General features: G+C 36.5%; 3 protein-coding genes and 1 long non-coding RNA gene across 12 annotated transcripts; 1 reads left to right on the top strand and 3 right to left on the bottom strand.

Annotated features, from left to right (window-relative positions):
* Nucleotides 1-118: 118 nt before the first annotated feature.
* LOC129577819 (60S ribosomal protein L22) lies at nucleotides 119-1,893 on the top strand. Its single transcript, XM_055465465.1, has 4 exons — nucleotides 119-269; nucleotides 757-916; nucleotides 1,001-1,434; nucleotides 1,531-1,893. The coding sequence occupies exons 1-4, from the start codon at nucleotides 258-260 to the stop codon at nucleotides 1,795-1,797; spliced, it is 873 nt and encodes a 290-aa protein (XP_055321440.1). The 5' UTR covers nucleotides 119-257; the 3' UTR covers nucleotides 1,798-1,893.
* A 376-nt stretch (nucleotides 1,894-2,269) lies between these two features.
* Nucleotides 2,270-14,753, bottom strand: LOC129577798 (vacuole membrane protein 1). Of its 7 annotated transcripts, none has more exons than XM_055465394.1 (6): nucleotides 13,900-14,753; nucleotides 11,211-11,802; nucleotides 6,418-6,683; nucleotides 6,038-6,319; nucleotides 4,691-5,000; nucleotides 2,270-4,613 (listed from the first exon to the last, which is right to left on the bottom strand). In XM_055465394.1, the coding sequence occupies exons 2-6, from the start codon at nucleotides 11,625-11,627 to the stop codon at nucleotides 4,194-4,196; spliced, it is 1,695 nt and encodes a 564-aa protein (XP_055321369.1). In that variant the 5' UTR covers nucleotides 11,628-11,802; nucleotides 13,900-14,753; the 3' UTR covers nucleotides 2,270-4,193. The 7 variants fall into 7 exon arrangements, with proteins under 7 accessions (XP_055321369.1, XP_055321376.1, XP_055321414.1 ...); XM_055465401.1 differs by lacking the exon at nucleotides 13,900-14,753 and adding an exon at nucleotides 13,136-13,883; XM_055465439.1 differs by lacking the exon at nucleotides 11,211-11,802 and having other exon boundaries at nucleotides 14,234-14,739.
* LOC129577827 (uncharacterized) lies at nucleotides 5,368-6,021 on the bottom strand. 2 transcript variants are annotated; one of them, XR_008689043.1, is made up of 2 exons: nucleotides 5,585-6,021; nucleotides 5,368-5,448 (listed from the first exon to the last, which is right to left on the bottom strand). It is a non-coding gene; the product is annotated as an uncharacterized LOC129577827 (long non-coding RNA). The 2 variants fall into 2 exon arrangements; XR_008689042.1 differs by having other exon boundaries at nucleotides 5,368-5,445.
* Nucleotides 14,754-18,821: 4,068 nt separating the features above from the next.
* Nucleotides 18,822-19,834, bottom strand: LOC129574397 (mitochondrial import inner membrane translocase subunit Tim10B). Of its 2 annotated transcripts, XR_008688682.1 has the most exons (3): nucleotides 19,695-19,834; nucleotides 19,165-19,621; nucleotides 18,822-19,009 (listed from the first exon to the last, which is right to left on the bottom strand). XR_008688682.1 is itself a non-coding variant. In XM_055456385.1 (2 exons), exons 1-2 carry the CDS (start codon nucleotides 19,713-19,715, stop codon nucleotides 19,259-19,261), a joined length of 384 nt encoding a protein of 127 aa, XP_055312360.1. In that variant the 5' UTR covers nucleotides 19,716-19,834; the 3' UTR covers nucleotides 19,033-19,258. The 2 variants fall into 2 exon arrangements, 1 of the variants encoding a protein (XP_055312360.1); XM_055456385.1 differs by lacking the exon at nucleotides 18,822-19,009 and having other exon boundaries at nucleotides 19,033-19,621.
* Nucleotides 19,835-19,849: the final 15 nt, after the last annotated feature.

Here is a 19,849-nt window from a genome sequence, read left to right as displayed (position 1 = left end):
TGATGAAAATAATTATGTTTTTCTAAAATAGTTTTAGGTAAAAAAATGCCTTAAATCGAAATAAAATTCCATTCCAAATGAAAATATGTGAATGTTGACCATTGAACGGCCTCAATCTGGAATATCCGATTCCAATCGACGAGCACATGAACGTACGTTTCGCCGCCATATGCATTCCAATCTGTCACTTTAACATTTGGATCGGTATATGTCATTGAACGATTCTCTCTTTTTACACTGAAAGTGGTACCGATAACATGGCACCGACAGTGAGTTGTGTTTCATTTTTCGATTTTTTCCAAGTTTTTCGCAAATTTTGTGGGAAATTTGGGTTTGAATTTATTTTTAAGGGCCTAAATATGGTGGCTGTTGTGAATTTTGGTGATTTCCATGTCGGATGATCGAAATAATTTGCGATAAAATTAGTTGTGATATTGTTCCCGAATCCCGTTCCGTTTGACAGGGCATTTCAATGAAAGTGTAAAATGATTTCATTCAAACATGAAATTCTTTTATGAATGCCAAATACTGGATTGAGTCACCGCACTCATGGTTCAATCAATTAACAAGTGAATAATTCAAGACGAAAAATCATTTTTTCGAGATTGTGCATGGTACACGAGTGCAATGCTTTCGAAACGATGTGACAGGAAAACACCAAAATATCACATAACCTCAATACACGTTACTGTCTACGCAAAGCATGTCAATAATTGACCGACATTTACTAACTGATTGGATTATTTTCTCCCGCAGAAATCTGGAAAGACAGAAAAGCCAAAGGCTGCCGACAAGCCAAAAGCTGAAAAACCAGCAACAGCTAAAGGCAAGGTTGAAAAACCCGCTAAACCAGCTGAAACCAAGCCCAATCCAGCCGCTGCTGCTAATGTAGCCAAGGAAGCTACCAAGACTAAAGGTAAATTTTCCGTTATCACATCGCAATCCATTTCACCACTATTTCGTTTCGTGTTTAATATTTGATTTTATTTCGTTTTTTTAGCTGCACCAGCTAAAGCAGCCCCAGCTGCTAAGGCTGCCAAGGCTGCCCCAGCCAAGAAGGAAGAGGCAAAGAAGGCTCCGGCTGCCAAGAAAGAAGACCCAAAGAAAGCACCAGCCGCCAAGAAGGAGGAGCCAAAGAAGGCTGCCCCAGCTAAGGCTGCACCAGCCAAAGCTGCTCCAGCTGCCGCACCAGCTCCAGCCGCTGCTGAACCAGCTAAAGAGCAAAAAGATGCTAAAACCGTCAAGGCTGTCGCTGCTAAGCCACAACCCAAGAAACGTGGTGTTAACGCCAAGGCTGCCGCTGCCAGTGGTAAGGGACGTGTTAGCAAGAAACAATTGCGTGGCAAGGGCTTGAAAAAGAAGAAGATCCAACTTCGTTTCGCCATCGATTGCACCAACATCGCCGAAGACAGCATCATGGATGTTGCTGACTTTGTAAGTATTCCCACCGCACACACGTGCACACACAGTGACACGTTCGTTCCGATATCAGAATGACTAAAATCATGTGCGCTCTCTTCTTCAAAACAGGAAAAATACTTGGTCGAACACATCAAAGTGAACGGTAAAGTCAACAACTTGGGCAACAACGTCACGCTTGAACGTCAAAAGATGAAGGTGATCGTCAATTCGGACGTCCACTTTTCGAAAGCCTACTTGAAATATTTGACCAAACGGTATCTCAAAAAGAACAGCCTTCGTGACTGGATCCGTGTCGTAGCCAACGAAAAAGATAGCTACGAATTGCGTTACTTCAGAATCAGCAGCAACGATGATGATGAAGAAGATAACGAATAGATTTTTTTAATGAAATTTGCAGCGCAATTTCTTTCAGTTGGAGACAATGTTTGTTTTTAATCAGAGAAAATTGTGTGGAAATCTTATTGCATAAAATCCGCAAAAAAAATAAAAGAAAAAGAAAAAACATTTCCAGAAAAAAAATCGTCCGTTGGTTTCGTTTGTTTTGAAGCCGGTTTTCCAGGTGGAATGAGTTCACATGTTGCAAACGTTATGCAATTCAGAAAAAACGTTTCATTCTTGAATATCTACAATGGGTCAATATGAGGTAAATGGGCTGCTTGATTTTTCGTCCTATTGAATTTGGGTAAATTCTTCAAGGATGGAAATGCAAACTAACAAGTGCGAGACTGAACTGACCAAGAAATTGAAATAATTTAACTTGATTCAAGGTTTGAGGTTTGGACAATTTGAAAAATCAACTCATCTCTGAACAAGGGTATCGAATTCATTGAAATAAAACAGCAAATTCTTGTCTATTTTTTTGTCATCATTCAAAATGGTATATTTCTCCATTTGTGTGGGATTTTTACATAATATAATTCACACTGCATTCATTGAATCCATCCACTCGAATGAAATCTCTCGCTTTAAATTTAAATTTTTTTTACAAATAAAACGTTTTTTTAAATTAAAAATTATACAATAATATAAATACACGATTTCAATTCAATCTAAAAACTGATTTGCTGGTTTATCGATCTGTTGTGTTCTCACTCCAATTTGTTTTCTTCTTTTTTTCTTATCTTTTTCATTTGCATAAATACATATGTAAAAAACTTGTAAAATGGCATTGGCATAGAATGTTGTCTATATAAATTTGTTATCGCAATCAATTTGACAGCGGAAATTTCAAATTGACACTTAACAGGTATGGACACTAGAAAAAACTGTAACTATTCGGTATTTTTTTGTTCTTCTTTTCTGCTCTAAGTCCTATTTGATAGAGTGTGTGTACAAAAAAGCGGAATAAAAATGTTCTACATTTCGTATGAATTGAAAATAAAACTGAATTGTGTGTTTACCGAGTGACAAAAAGAAAATTCAGTGACTTTTGCAGATTTGGTTTAGATTTGTGATTTATATAGGTAAAAATATTGTAAACCGTTTGTATATAGATCGACACAACCGATTTTATTTGCGAAATATGGAATTTCGATGAAAATTTTTCGAAAGAGGACATTACTAGAGAAAAAAAAACTCCAAAATGAAAGAAGAAAATAAATTCATGCATAGGATATTTTATGGTGAATTTTCACATCCAATCAACACCAAACAAAAATCGCCATAAACTATGAAATTGTTGCCAAACTATCGTGTAGATTCTTATAATGTTATCATTTTATCATTGCTCCACATTCAATCCGCATCATGCTTTCCTGAGTCAATTTGGATAGAGTGTTTGAGAGGAAAGTTGGTGAATTTATTTCTTTTTTCTCACGTCAGTTACGCAATTCTCTTGCCATAAAATCTGCGAATGTATTTAAGCTGTATTCGACACCGTTGTGGATTTTATTGTTTCATTTATTGCAATTAGTGTTGGTTTTCATTATTTTTTGTTGTTGTTGTATAAATTGATCAACATGTAAGCCATTGAATTGGACTCATTTTTAGTGGCAGAAGCGTATTTTTCAATATAGCATGTTTATTGTTTATTATGGTCTTTTGCTGTTGGTTCATTCATTTTGTTTTCGTATTTTTTGTTTTCTTCTTTCATTATTGAATTCATTCGTTAAAATGATTAGCTTACAAACTAATTACTGAATAATTGTCTATCCTCACAATTTGCTACATGAAATTACAAACACAACAGACTTGTCTATATGTCGTCGCTGTGATGCCGACGAAAAGATGTGACTGGTTTTGGTTGATCTAGTAAGGGGAGATGGGCGTTGGGCGCAGAATTAAAAAAAACTCATTTTGAGTGCCATTTCTCTTTTGGAATTTCTCAAATAAATTAAACATCTACCGTACGACAAATACAAATACAAAAGAAAACCGTTAATATTTTTTTTTCATTCTTTCTTCATTTTTATCTCTCTCTCGCGCTTGGAAAAGCAACTAATTTGGAATAGATTTACATTGATTTTGCCCGAAGTGGTCTTGCATTTCAATCATTTGTTTGTTTTGTACAATTTTTGCAATCGCTTCAATCAACTCTCGAACTTGGGGGGTGGTTACACAGTATTGACAATCTAAATAATAATGCTTCAATTGCGATGCATCGATTCATTCTTTGTTTAGTTTAGTTTAGTTTTTTCTTGACAATTTTAAGCAACATTCTTTCGCTATTTTTTCTATTCATTCATTTAGAAAAAAAAATGTGTAAATAACGCATGCATTTATCCTTTTGACTGCTCATCCTGGTGCAGTTAGCGATGAACGGCTGAAAATGCTTAGTCTTTCTTTGTGGGTTTCTTTTTGTGAATTCGTTTGTGATAGCTCTGAGCCAAACTATTTACAATTGATATGACAAAGTAGACAATCATCGCAACGACAAAGTACTCAAACAGTTTAGCGATGAGATTTTTCGACTCTTTTGGTGGTTCCTTGCTGGAACGATGCAATCGGGTTTTCTGATTTTGAAGGAATGCTTTGAATGGCTCTTGTAGACGTGGTCCCATCCATGGAATCAATGCCAGCACATCGACCGCTTTCTCCACCAGCGTTTCGCTGAACGCAATGATAACAAACACCTTTTGAATGTGCATCTTTATCACAGCTTTGCCCAACAATGTTGCACCGAAGAATGTCCAGAATGGTACCAAGAAATGGCCACATGTAATGCCAGCCAAATCGAACAATGGATTTGGAATCTAAGGAGAAGAGAAGGTAAATAATTTGTCGTTAACAATTTGAAACTTGTTCAAATGGAATCATAGATTATACTTACACTTGCACATGCCAAAATGCCAAAGAATCCAACTTTTTCAACGGCTTTCTCCATGAAAATCTTAGCACGTTCCAATAAACTCAATTCAACACCCATCTCACGTTTCTTATTCAATTCTTCAAACTCTTTGAGATCCTCGGCATCATCTGGATCGTAGCCAGATAGACGTGATGCCTTGGCCATGAAATATGGCGGCAATTCACCGAGTGCAGTACCAGCTCCCCATAAAAATGCTTCCAAACGCACCTTGCTCATTATGCTCCACAACGATGGAACATAGCTGGATGTCACATCTTCAGGACAAATAATTCTAAAGCGGGAAAAATCAAATCAATTATTGGGTGTAGAAATAAGTTTTGAGGGATTTTTTTATGAAAAGATACATTTATTTCAAAATAAAATGAATGAGTACATTAACCAATGTATTGGCCATCGTTAGCTATGACCTCTAGCCATCTACCGGGCAACTTGTGGATTCCTCGTTTGAAGAAGTCCTCGTCTTGTGAGGTTATGTAGTCATCAACCCATTTTTGCACTTCTTCAACATTTCGAAAGCGTACTTCGGACAGGGCCATTTGCATCGAACGGAAAAGGTAGTAGTCAGAAGGAGCAAGGTCTGGAGAGTTCGCGGGCTGACCAAGCCGGTCCCGTCCGAAGCCATCCTTAGAAATATTTGATTTGTTCTATGAAATGTCACTGAACCATTTTTCGCGAAAAAACGACTTTTTTGTGTCATGGGTCAAATTTTTGTGGTTCTGCTGTCAATAATTGATATATGCCGATTGATTATTATTAGGAACGAGTAATTCTATTATTTTGATAAATTTACGCCACCCCTTCCCCCCCTCCAGCCCCCAAAAATGGAAAAAATGCATTTTTTAGTGATGAACTTACAGCGCCCTCTATAGTGACAAGGAGCAGCGATCTAAGAATGGTTTTTTCTGCTTGACTCTATCGAGAATGGTTCAATCTTCATTATTAGTGCACACTTGATGCAAGGATATCCGCTTTTTCTTCGAATTATAGAGGAAAAGTAAAACTTCCCGCAAATGCTGTTTTTTTGGCACGTATGTTGACATGATTGAAGGCGAAAAAAATTATGTTGTTTACACTTTGGCAATTTGACACATACTGAAAACTAGTGTCACTTGACGTGGCTTCGACGTGAATATAGTTACAGTATGGCCAGATGCGATATAATACAAGTTCCGCCATCTGGCAAAAATCCCTCAAAACTTATTTCTACACCCAATAGTTAAAGTCAATCTTTGCTTTGTTAATCTCCTTTTCTTCAAAAATAATTCATTGAAATGAACATTTCCCTTTTTCAAAGCAAGTTCTACTTACTCATCTGGATAGGGTGGCGATGGAAAGTTCAACGAATTACATTCGTACGCAGCCAACGTGACGCTGGCTATGTGTGGGCCCAGGTACAATAGGAACGTATGCAAGCCGGTGCCCAAACCGACTGATGACAGCACACCCAGTCCAACCCAATACACGACAAACCATAAATTGGTGCGTACCGCGGTAATCAGTACTTGATGATTGCCCGGAATATGGTACAGTGTACTTAATACTGCTATCGCGGCAATGATAATTGTAATAGCTAATTTATTCTCTAAAGTCCTGTTGGCGAGCAATAAAACGAGATAAACATTTGATTAGGTGGTTAATTCTTTCTCTTCGTCTAAAAATGTTTTATAATTTGTTTTCCAATATCTTACTTTTTGCCATATGTTCGTAGCAATTCCACGGATTCCAATGTGCTGTACTTCACCGTTTGAATGGGATGATACCAAAGCACAAGATTTTCTCGTTCGGTTTTCTCCCATTCCTTGTTTTTCGAATGTGATCCATTGCCCGATGCCGAGCCATTGGCAGTTTTAGCTGATTTCGGTGGTGTCTTCTGTAGTGGGCCGCCATTATTATTTTGTGCGACCGCTTTTTGTTGCTGTTGCTGTAGTGACATCTTAAATCCTACTCTTTGAAGCTGCAATGGAAATGAAGTGTTCAATTAGTTGTTGTTTTTCGCAATTTATTGCCTACAAATCGAAATTAAATTGAGTTCAATTGGAGCCAAAGGGAAAAAGAGAACAAACGAACCAAATGAGCACTGGAATACTTCAATTAATATTGAACAATAACAAAAACGAACACAAGTTCGGTCAGTTCAATGATATACGTGTCACAAAAGGTGATTACAACAACGAAAAAATTCGAAAATTGGAAGACAATTACACACTGGAATTTACAAACAGCAACACAGAAACATGTTGCAAATAGCAGAATTTATTGTTCGATTTGCATACAGGCAAAATGAAAAACAAAACAACAACAGCTATGGCCAAATCAAATGTGGGAATCTGTTAGTTGTGAGAAATGTTGAGTCAAAAAATAAAAAAAGACGTCAATAATGTATCGTACGATCACGATCATTGTGTTTTTAGCCCAACTGTGAACAATATTTGAACGTGGTGAATTCAATAAATCAGTTGCTCGTAGTTGTTAGTTTCCTTCAAAACACACACGCTTATTTGTCCCAATCGATTCGATAAGACGTTTGAATACACACAGCAGAGCACGTCGTGTCAATTGTGTGTCAAATTGAAAACGTGGAAAAAACAGCTGTTTACTGCTCAAAAGAAAGAAGAATAAATGTAAATGTGCGTCATTTGGCTGAAAAAATAAATAAATAGAAAATTGGCATGTGTTGTGGCCAAGAATGTTTGCCATCAGAAATTAAATCGACTGTATACGCATACCGTAGCTAACAATTGAGGTGTGAGGTTGCAAATTTGACAACAACGAAGAAAAGCAATTGGCCATCGGATGGATCTTTTATTGATGCGAAGTGAGATGAGTCTCTTTTTCTCACGCACGCATGCATACATGCTCACACTCTTAGGTGCGTGTACACCATTTGCCGCATCAGCAAATACATACACCGTTCATCGAACTAATTTCACTTTCTTGATCGCAAATGGCAAATGGTGAAAGAAAATCAGCGTGTATATGTACGAACAATCACCCACAAGTGAGTTGGCTGGCTAGCTTGTGGTCTGCAGATACTTAACGCACATTTTATTTCATAAGAGCTCATCTTTTTGCGTTCGCCAAGACACACACTAGCTGAATCATTCGCTTCAATGATTTACAGCTGACGGCGTTTATGTATTTTTTTCTCTCTCTCTCTCCGTACGCACAGATGCAGGCTCACTTTGGAGCAAAAAATTATGGGTATGTGAAAGTCACGGTTAATAAAAACAGCAATCAAATTAACAACAGGTTGCATTTTCATCAAGTAATTTTCCATTTAGAAAGGGAGCGAGAGCGAGAGAGTACAAAGAAAAATGCGACGAAATATTATTTTGTTTTGTTCCTGTTTTTTCTCCTTGCCATTGAAACTCGTTCTAGAAGTATCGATCGTATTCGCACCAAATTCGAAATCAAAACTCAATGACACATAAATACGCGATCAATGTAAAATGGGATTGATATTGACCTCGTCAAGGCGATCGCCTTAAATTACAACCAACAACATCCAGTGCTTTGTGTGACGATATTCGTAGCATCAATGCATCTTTGACTGTTGTTCTGATCTATGTATCTCTTTGACGTACGATTCAGGTTTGCCATATTGGAAAAAAATAAATATGATTGTAAAACCTTTTGATGCATGCCTTATTATTATTATGCCCTTTGTGATGCGAACCGATAAAAGAACCGCGATCTTTTCACACAACGTAAGCACACACACACGTACATATATATGCAAAAGCAGTGGCGCGATTCCACTAATTATGACAATGCCTTTGAATGCCATTTGGTATAAACGCATACCGTAACACACTGGCAAACGCATCGTCGTATGAATATTCACTGTGATAGAAAAACGACCGATCACAAGCACCTATTCTGCTTAAGATACAACTCTGTTGTACTCGCAATTTTTCTTCTTCTTCTTCTTTTCCGATTTCCCACACATATCGCCGTTTGTAACATTGACATTTTTCCACCGTGTGCTGTCGCTTGAAAATCTCCTGGACTTTCACAAGAACCACCGATTTTCGGTGAATGTATACTTCAAACTTGTTTGACTTTGAGTCATTGCTTTCCATAAAAAAACTACACTATCGCTGCTAGAGAGAGAGCGAAAAAAAATCACAATCGATTCAATGATGTTGTTTTTTCTGTGTCACTTACGTTGGTTATATTTTGCCCACTACACGTAGGCTAATTCCGAATAAATATGACGTACAATTTTAATTGTTTTTTTTTTGTTTCGGAAAATTTTTAAGTGTTGTTTTCTCGTGATCAATTTTTTTTCTATTCAAGTTATTTTGATTGAAAATGGCACGGTGAGTGCTGCATGTGACTTCAATTGTATGACTGAACGTGTTCATTCGCTTACGATGCGTCAAGTCAATGTACATGATGATCCATATGTGAGCGTTAAGCATTAGAGCAAACACACAAATGCATGTGTGTGTGCGCTAAAAAAAATAACCGTCAGTGTGTGTGGTTAGCCAGCACGACTTGACGGTGTGCGAACTTAAGCAGACGGGGCAACGGCAAGTATGCGCACCATATCGCACATGTGTATGCGTGTGTGTATATATATGCTTATCAAGTGCTTTGGCCATGCGTTCGAACACATGCTTCGTAACTCATTCGTTCATTCGATCGGTCGGTCGGTTGGTCGCTCACTCAATTGTGATGATAAATGACAAAAGAATATATGAACTCTTGAATAAATTCTCTCTTCGTTTGTTGACACTGTTGTTCTGGCATTTCCCAACACCATTTTCCAATTCCCTTGAATCGTTTCAATTCAATTTGAACGCCGAAAAAATTCGATTGTAAAATAACTGACCAGTTTATTAACGCGGCTTTGTTACAACCAAAAACGATCAACTAATTTGAAATAAATGAAGAAAAAAACTAGAACGACACGCGAATGAAAGGGGCCGTACGTAGAAATTCAACGGATGAGTGTCAATTACGTGGCCCAATCGTGTTGTGTATGATTTCGTTAACAGTCAATTTACGCGATTAGCGAAATCACTGGGCTTGATATTAACTACAACACAGTATAGTAAGTCATTGTGTGGACGTAATGATGTTCGGGTCGTCGAATGTGAGAACAAGTTGACGCGTCAATTCAATAAATTTACTGATAAAATGTGAACCACTACATTAAGTTGCAATAAAATTAGAGATAACTCATTAATGTGTCTAATGAGACGCAAGCAACCACCCAGTTGTAATGTGTGTGTGTGTGATGAGTGTTGGTGATTCAAAAACTGTAGCAGAGAAATTTGGCACACTCACACATATAACCACACGGAACTTTTACCAAAACGCTAAATGCAAAAACTCATTACAAGCGCCACAGTCGCATTACGTGCTGTCTTTTGTGCATAGCGTATAAGTTCTGCGTTCAAAGTTCATTCTGATATAACTTTTCACATAGTAAACACATTCCATGCTAATAAATTGTAACAAATTTGCTGAACTATACGCAAATATTACCGTGTCACAACAATACATGTAATACCCTTTCTGACACGTCAGTCATATTCTCTCTCCCAAATGGGAGCACCGCTTCATTTGGGTTTGTTCGAGAAAAAAAATGGTTCAAGTCAATGCAAATTAATTGCTTGCAAATGCACGCCATCACATGACGAAAGTGAAACAATACACAAATCCATGTTGATGTATATTCAAATGAACGTCAGCTACCTGATAATATCGATAAATTATTACAACGCTTTTCCGTTTACAACATTTTGAATTATTGCACTTTATCTTTCGGGTGTTGTTGTTATGTTTCTATTCTCTTTCTAGAAATTGAACAAAATAATTGGGCATTGAAATGAATTATCTTTTCATTTCGAATAACACCGAAGCCAAATTATCGGACGAACCAGACAGGCTAAGCCCGTACAAAAGTGAATGTTTCATTTTATGGTTATATTGCAGGGCTTTGAATATATACACATCCTTCAGCATTGCAGAAGTAATCTCGATTACTTCAATCTTATCTGTCATGGAACTGAAATGTTTCATTTGTTTTCGGTTGAAAATTCGAAATTTATGTTGAAAAATACCAAGATAAACACGAGCAATATTAATCCAAAATGCAAACAGAGCTGAAAAAATACGGTTCTCTAAAAATAGTATCAAATAGACAATTGATGAAGATAATGGAAAATACTTTGAAGTGAGCAAGGTAAAAGCGATAGCAATTTTCCAAGAACCACTCAATCTATTTTCCAGCATAATTCTACGACTTTCAAAAACAAAAATCAATGAAAAGGCCCCAATGGCAAAAACGAAATGCAAATCCACTTCAACGAAATGATGATCAATTAAAATCCATTCTAAGAATCAAAAGGTGGGAGGGATGGTGGTGCAAAGTAGCTTATAAAATTACAACGAAAGAAACACACGCCAATCAAACGGTAACTATGTGAAAAGAAAACAATAAAACGGATGCTATTTAGATGAGAGGTACCAGTTCAGTTTTGGTTCCGGTTGTTTTTTGGCCACGTTTGCGGCACTCGACCTTCAATTGCTCTTTGGTCAATGTCAACAAGAATGCGTTGCGATCCAATTGTTGCTGTTGTTTCGCAGTAAATGTTAATGGTGCGGTGGCGATGCCACCGTTGGCCGTCGTTACCACCGTTGTTGTTGTTGCTGAGCCCGAATGATTATTGTTCACTTGATGATTTGCGATAGACGGATGATGATATCCGTTGTAACTGCTACCATTAGCAAAGCCGTTGAGATTATTGAAAATTTTTGTAATCGGATTTACAGATGATTTTAAATTATGCTGAACTGCTGCTGCGGCCGCTGCTGTTGATGTCGAAGATGATGATGATGATGAGTTTCCGATTCCATTACGTGAACGACGTTTATTTGCCGGCATTATATTTCCAAGTATTGTTGTTATTACTGTGTCGTAAATTGATGTATTTTATGTTGTTTCAATTGTTTGTTGTCGATTCGATAATTTTATCGATGGGTTTTGTCTTTAATTTACTTCGAGTCAATCACTAAATCGATTGGAATGAAGCAACTATTGGTATATACTAAAGATGAGGCTGAAAATTAAAACCAGTTGTGTTGTGACGAACAATTTTGGTGTTTTTTTTCAAAGCCAGTGAAGCAGCACAAAAGAGAAGAAAGAAAAAAGATTGATAAACATTAAAATGTCAGCTAAAAGTATCTTTTTTTCTTCTATCCACAATAGAAATAGGATTCAAATTGAAAGGGAAACGAAAAGAATAGTATAAAATAAACTCAATATTCAGAAAGCGTCAACTAAAAAGCGTCATCGTGCCAAATTGAACCAAAGTATAAAAACCCGCTCGTGACCAATTGCCTCGAATTTGTTTTACATGTTTTCGAATAGAAAAACCATTCCGTTGGACAAAATTCAATGCAATCAATGTTAGGGACACACAATCAGATTAGATGGATAGATAAATTCAATAGAAATCAATGTATTCATTTGCCATTGATATGAAGTAACCGAACCGAACGGAACGTTCATGTAATTGGAAGAAATGGGATATAAAAATCCATGGACGTGGCCGTATTGAAATCATTTGCAATTTGAATGACTAGCTTAGCTTGTAATGGAAACGTATTCTCTTTTTTCAGGTTCTTTTGGTATTAGTGTCGAATAGGTATCGATTTTTTATCCTATCGTGGTCACGCCACGATTCGGAAAACAGTACGTATGAATAAACTATGCTGAATGTCAACGCGGGAGCGCACTTGTTATTGAAACAATAAATTGTGGGCTGTATGGTAATTGCGGTAAGCAAACGTGAGGCTTAGCCCAGTTCATTTAAAATGGCAAAAGCTTTTCTGCAAACCCATTTGTACAGTTTTTTTTTGCTCCAATGAGTATTCCTCATTAAATTTTCAACGGCATATCATTTGATAGTCTATCATTTAAATTTTAAATGTGTCCTCTTCGAAACCCCTATCTATGCGTTTTTCAGTCTGTAAAACTGAATATGTGAATTGTTTCGAACGGTAAAAATTCTTTCTTCCTTCTTCCTCATGGTCGAAATAGCAAATGGAAACATTCATTAGTGGCCGGTCTTTTTTTTCTTCAAATTTGTCAAAGTAAATTTTCGATTGTTTTTCAACAAAAGGTTCACTTGTTAGCACAAGTGAGGCATAGCGAGGCAAATTTGACGGTTGTTGGCATCAAATCAATTTCATGTAATTAGACACAGCAAAACGGTAATAAACAGCTGTTTTCAAAATAAGACCACATACACATTTCATTTTACTATGGGAGAGATACTGAGAAAGAGGGGAAGAGTGAGAAAAAAATCGCAACATTGAAGCTCAAATATGATATGATTATTGTTTTTTTTTTTTCATTATATGTAGCAGTCTATTTTTATTGGTCGGTACCTTCATCGTTCACTCAGCAACGGAAAGCTCCTAAGGGAGCTAAAAATAAAAACAAAAACAGATATACGAGTAGACGAGTTGGAGTTCGTTGCTTCGGGACAAATTTCATCATTTATCTCGTGATTCCGCGTTTGTTCACAGGTTAAAATATGTTCCATTTGGACGTAACTCTATCGTTCGTTCGGTACTCATTTCAACGGCATCCGATTTATTTACCGTTGAATCAAATGGAATGAATCACAAACTCTTTCTTATGCAAATTGATTCCAAAAAAAAATTCCAAAAAATTTAAATCGCTTGATGTTTTGTGTCTTCATTAATCATTTGGTTAAACACACGCCAACGTTAATTAGTTCACAAGGGAATTATTACAACATCGATTCGACGAATTTTAAATTGCATTGAATTTTTAATTGAAGCCCATCATTATCCGATGAATATCGATTGAATTTTCTCGTTTCGATCGTTTTCAATATTGAATTTCCACAAAAATTGATTCAAACAAAGAATTTCGACGTAATTGTCTTGGTATCAGTCGCAAATAAAGAGAATGGCTTGGCTTGGCTTGGCTTTGTTCGCAGTTCAAAACAATGGGAAACGTGTCACACAAACGGCGGACATAGTGCAACGCAATATTATCGATCAAAACAAAAGTGTAACGCCTCAAACAAACAAACGAAACAAGAAAATAGAACAAAACAAAACAAGGACACTAGCTAGCATTTGTGTCTAGAGCTAAACAACTTTTCGACTGGGTGGCTTACATTTTCTTTGGTTTTGGTGTCTTAATATTCTCGCTAAATTGCTGGGCTGCCGTCGATCTTTGTTGCTGTTTCGTGCACTTGATATGGATGCTGTATCAAAATCAGTACATTTCCTGTTGACATTTAATAACATTCACACTTGGGCCATATAGTTTGCACTAAAACACCCTTTCGTTGTTTCAATTGGTTCAATTTCGAAACGATTGAGTTTTTTTTTTATCGTTTTGATAAGCAAATGCTCAAGTGTTTTTTCTTATTTGAATGTATCCACGAGAGTACAAAGTCACACACAAAGCCGACTAATCGATACAAACAAATGATACTTTAGACGTACTTGTTCGATGTAATCCCTTTGCAATTGTTCCACGGCTCCACACAAAAAATTAGCCCAAACCGGATTCAGGACACAGAAAGATAAATATGAAATCTAATTTACTGAATATTTTCCACGGATAAAAAAACTAATGAATAAAATTCAAATTCAAAAACTCAAGAGCACACGCACGAAACTAATTAAACTCCTTTATTTCATTCCCGTGGATATTGTTTCGCTTCAAATTCAATTCAATTTCCGAAAACTGTTCACTCACACACAATTTCTCTCTTCTCGCTCTCTGTTCGGTTTATCTAATTAAACTGAGTTCGCATATCGATATCGTGGTCGCGTTGTTGCCGATTGATCCACGTAGAAAAATGATTACTTGGTTTTTTCTTCTTCTTTCAATACAACAAACACGGAAACCGAGAGACAGAGTGGTGAATCAAATCCAACAAAAAAAGTCGTATGATTTTCCTTTCTTTGAGTAAGTTTATGGTTGGCTGTCAGTGTCGGTGTGCGCGCGTTTGACGGCACCAATCCAATCCAAAAAAAAACTCATACTAATGCAAAAAAGTATGCGTTCGCGATGATGTTGTGTTTCATCTACATCGCAACGCAAAAACATAGCCCACTGTATGCGCTGGTCGTAGTGCCGTACAATTGCACATGAACTGAAATTCATTGTTGATGCTTCGTTCTGTCAGTTTGGCAAAACCGACGCTCAAAATGAGCTACTTGCTAGCGGCGGCATGGCAGCGACCTCTAGCGAAAAACGGAATTATTTAAATGAATCTAATGTCTATTTATTTGAAACTTTCTGTTTCTGCTTTGAAAACCCGCTTGAATTATGATAATTGTAACATCTGCTTCAAAGAAGACGATAGTTTTAAAAGTCATCAATTGAATATTCAAAGCGGTTACGGTAGATTCGGTAAGATAAATACAACAGCACACAAAACGTCACACGGTTTTGTTTGTCAACCGATGTTCGTTCACGTGGTCCAAGTACCGAAAACGAAAATGAACCACAAAGCAAAAACACAGACATACCAAATAACGAATATTATGTAAATGCAGCCGGCAAACGGTGCATGTCAGTGTGAGTGGTTGTGACCGTCGGTCACCAACGAATTGCTCTCATCAGTTCGCATTTGGCAACGATCGAATAGTTTTGCTAATACACAAAGTGCCTGTATCTTTTTCATCGCTTGAGTCTCCATTTTTTTTCGAATCTTTCTTCGAAGTGAAATTGGCTTAACAAATGTACAATTTCATTATGTCAATTCGTTCCCTGTGATTCGCCTCATTTCAATTTTCGTAGTCAATTATTTATTTTGACTCGTGACATTTTTGTATCGGCGTAGCGTTTTGTTCCAACAAAGCATGAGTTTTAGTTGATTTTTGTCGATTTTTCATGTTTTTTCCAACTTCTAATGGCTATATCTCGGAAAACAGAGTTTTGCCAGATATAAGCTATATGTCAAATTTTAGCTCTAATTTGGGGCTATATTTGAAGCAATTATGAAGAAAATCGTCGGAGCCGTTTTCGAGAAAATGGCCGATTTGTGCAAGGCCAGGTGAATTTTTTTTTTGGGTTTTCAGCCCATAAGACCATGCTAACTTGATTTTTTAAAGCTCAAATAGCATTTTATATCTGGCTTGAGACCTTTCCAACGATACCTAAAAGTCTGAAATTGGTTGACAGGGTTAGCCACAGTAGCCATTGGAAGGAAGGCCATCTTTTGAATTTTCAAAGGCCAGCCATGGCCAAATCAAAAAGTGGCGGAACAAAAAAGTCTTAGTTTTTCTTATACTTCAATGCCTGAAAGTTTAAAAAAGATCGGGCAAAAACTACGAAAAGACGGACGGACAGACGTACGGACAGACAAAACTATTATCTCAGAATAATTGCACAGTACGACACATGTTTTTTTTCTCGTGTCCCTGGAAAGCCCTTCACAGGTCTGAAAAAAGGCCTCAAATAATGAAGAACTGTATCATTACTTTTTGAAAGTTAGCTCGTTTAAGCGATTTATTAACACTTTGACGGCTCTTCACACATTTTACCTATTTCTGTTCTTTGGGGACTCCAGGGCCCCATATGTACTTCATATGAAATCTGGACTGTGATAAGAGATAACAAAATATTGTCTGAGGCAAAGTTGTAATACTCGAGGATTGCTATAATTTTGCTGCAACAAATATTGCTTATCTCTTATCAGTTCCGTGAAAAAACGCGAAAAACCGCGAAAAGTTCCCACCTTATTTTTAGTGAAGCTGATAAGAAGTAATAGACTTGCTTCTTCGGCAGAAATGTAGAGCAGGTCGAATACTACAACTTTGATACAGACAATAAGTCGTTATCTCTTATCACTTACGCGAAAAAAATGATAAGAAAAAATTCGCGGTTTTCGCGGTTTCCGCGTAACTGATAAGAGATAACGACTTGATGTCTATGGCGAAGTTGTAGTACTCAAGCTGCTCTACAACTTTGCCGAAAATCATCTTGTTATCTCTTATCAGTTTCGCGGAATACGCGAGAAACCGCTGAAAACCGCGAAAAAAAACGCGTTTTTTCTTATCGTTTTTCACGGAACTGATAAGAGATAACGAGATGGTGTCTATGGCAAAGTTGTAGAACAGCTTGAGTACTACAATTTTGCTACAAGCACCAAGTTGTTATCTCTTATACGCGAATTTTTTCTTATCATTTTTTCGTGTAACTGATAAAAGATAACGACTTGGTGTCTGTAGTAAAGTTGTAGAACTTGACCAGAGCTACAACTTTGACATAGGCACCATCTCGTTATCTGTTATCAGTTCCTTGAAAAATGAGAAACTATGAATTCGCGTTTTTCACGTTTTCGCGGCTTTCCGCGTAACTGATAAGAGATAACGACTTGATGTCTACGGCGAAGTTGTAGTACGTAAACTAGTCTTCAACACTGCTACAGACACCAAGTCCCCAAAAACCGTCATAGTGTTAAATTCGGCGTTTTCAGTGTTCAGCTTACTGTCAAAGTTACTTTGCATGCCATTTACTCCCATTTCCTGATGGTTTTACGCATATGATCACTTCTACAAAAATGTACAGCGGACAATTTTACATGGAAATAGGCTTTACAGATCCGAAATTTATCACTGATAGTGTCAGAAATGTCCAAAATGCCCGAAAATGTATGAAAATCACGAAAAATCGACTTTTCTTGAAAATTTCCTCAAATATACAATTTTCAGGGTTGGTGTCTCGATGAAAAATTATTTTTTCTCGAAAATAAGGGGAGTCTTCTCAGGTAAAAATGCTCAAAAGTGACTTTTTGAGGTACCTCCCGAACCAAAGTGACATTTTTCATGAATTTTGCTATGAAATTATCATGTCTCGAAGAGCTTCAGAAAAAACATGTTCAAGATGAACGGGTTGCGTTCAACACACGGTAAATGGGAAAAATTGATAATTGTACATAATTTTCAAGTGGCTATTTCTGTGGAGGCGGTTGGTACTACCTATTTGAGTTCGGTTTTTACTCGTTTTTACTAGGTAAAAGGGATTAGGTAAAGAGGATTCAAAGTGCTCAAACTTTAATTAAAGTCCATTTTTGTTAGTGGCTATTTTGAAATGTTTCGTTGGCATGAAAATTTTTGGGCCCAATAATGATGTTTTGCATCAAAACATCCGAAGGTTTCATCATTTTTTTGGATTTTTTTTAGATTTTCCGTTAAAGTCCGGACTTTAAAAAAAAATCGTTTTCTTGCATTTTTTGGGGGATTTATTGATAGAATGGAATGAATTAGGACAATTAATGATGATCTGACCCAAAAACCGTCAGGAATTTACCTATTTTTTGAATTTGTTTCGATTTTTAAAATTTTTCACGAATTTTTTTTTTCGTTTTTCCTGGCATTTTTCGAGAAATTTCAATGCGATTGAACATATTTGGGCATAAATAGAGGTTTTACATTGGAATTTTTCAATTTTTTTCGATTTTTTGTAATTTTTTTGCAACATTTTTGAAGTCCATAACTTCTCAACGACTCAAAGTAGAGCAATAGTGTCTGTGGCAACTTTTTAGTACTCCTCAAGACCTTTGCGTACCATGTTCTAAAAGTACTAAAAATGTACTAAAATCTAATAAATGTTGAAAATCGTAAAAATACCCAAAAGTAAAGGTTTTACACAATTTAGTACTTTAAAACCTCTATTTATGCCCAAATATGTTCAATCGCATTGAAGATTCTCGAAAAATGCCAGGAAAAACGAAAAAAAAATTTTCGTGAAAAATTTTAAAAATCGAAAAAAATCCAAAAAATAGGAAATTCCTGACGGCTTTTGGGACAGATCATCATTAATTGTCCCAACTCATTCCATTCTATCAATAAATCCCCCAAAAAATGCAAAAAACGAAAAAAAAATTTAAGTCCAGACTTTAACGGAAAATCTAAAAAAAACCAAAAAAATGATGAAACCTTCGGATGTTTTGATGCAAAATATCATTATTAGGCCAAAAAATTTTCATGCCAATGAAACATTTCAAAAATATCCACTAACAAAAATTTTGACTTTGGACTTTAATCAAAGTCTGAGCACTTTGAATCAGCATATAATCTTCTACAGGGTGGTGTATCTATAATGATGAAGGATCTTATTTGAGATATTTGAAAATACATATTGTTTCATTTAATGTTATTTGTTTGACATCGCAACAACATAGCCCATTGCAGTTCCTTATAAATGCACATAAATTGAAATTCGTTGTTGATACCCGTTCTTCATTGCAAGGGTGTAACAGTGACCTTTGGTGGAAAACGGGTGAATATTTTGTTTTTGTTAAATAAAATATTTTATTTTATATTTTGTAACAAACGGGTTGCGTTTCAATTTTTATTTCTACTTTGGTTGTTTCTATCGATAAATATTGACTCAGTCGAAACAATTTCATCTCTCACACCTTTGATGCATATATACACTGGTCCATAGAATCCGAATAATGTTTTACACATGTGTTACTGCATTTATAAATCAATAAATCCTAATAAAAGCAATCATAACTGCGCCTGATTTGGAACCTCTGTTGGGCTCACGGCTGTTGTACTTGTGTTAATGTTCGTTTCAATTGGCGTTGAAATACTGGAATCGACAGCAGTAGCAGTAGCGGATGCAGCCAGTGCAGCTGCTTCATTGGCCTTCATTTGTTCTTCCATTTCTTTCATTCGACGTTCATTAATTATGGCCTGATCGTGAACATATGCATTCATCACCCGTTGATTTACATTGCTAAATTTCAGCACACACTTGTCCAGGCAATTCGACTCCTCCGCCGACAGTTCTCTTGTGAAAAAGTTATCGGTACAGTGTAAAAAGCATTTCTCTGTCAATTTGTTGTAGAGTTGCAGAAAGTCTTTGAACTAAAAATACAAAAATGAAAAATATCCATTGAATAATTGCAAAAATTTTCAGATTCATTATTTTAATGCTTACATTTCGAATTTGACTATCCATATTGTAGACCGAATCAAATGAGGAACCAATGTTTTTTTTTCTTCTTCACAATTGAAAAATATTTTGCTTAAAAATACACCTTATGAGTATAACAACGGAGAGAAACGTCAATATTGAGGTTAGGTTTTGACAGT

This window comes from Sitodiplosis mosellana, unplaced genomic scaffold, assembly GCF_009176505.1.
Source record: "Sitodiplosis mosellana isolate CC-2019 unplaced genomic scaffold, AAFC_SMos_1.0 Smas_scaffold_1, whole genome shotgun sequence".
Taxonomy (NCBI): Eukaryota; Metazoa; Arthropoda; class Insecta; order Diptera; family Cecidomyiidae; genus Sitodiplosis; species Sitodiplosis mosellana.
The sequence above is the reverse complement of the archived record's forward strand: the minus strand, read 5'-3'. Positions and strand labels throughout refer to the sequence as shown.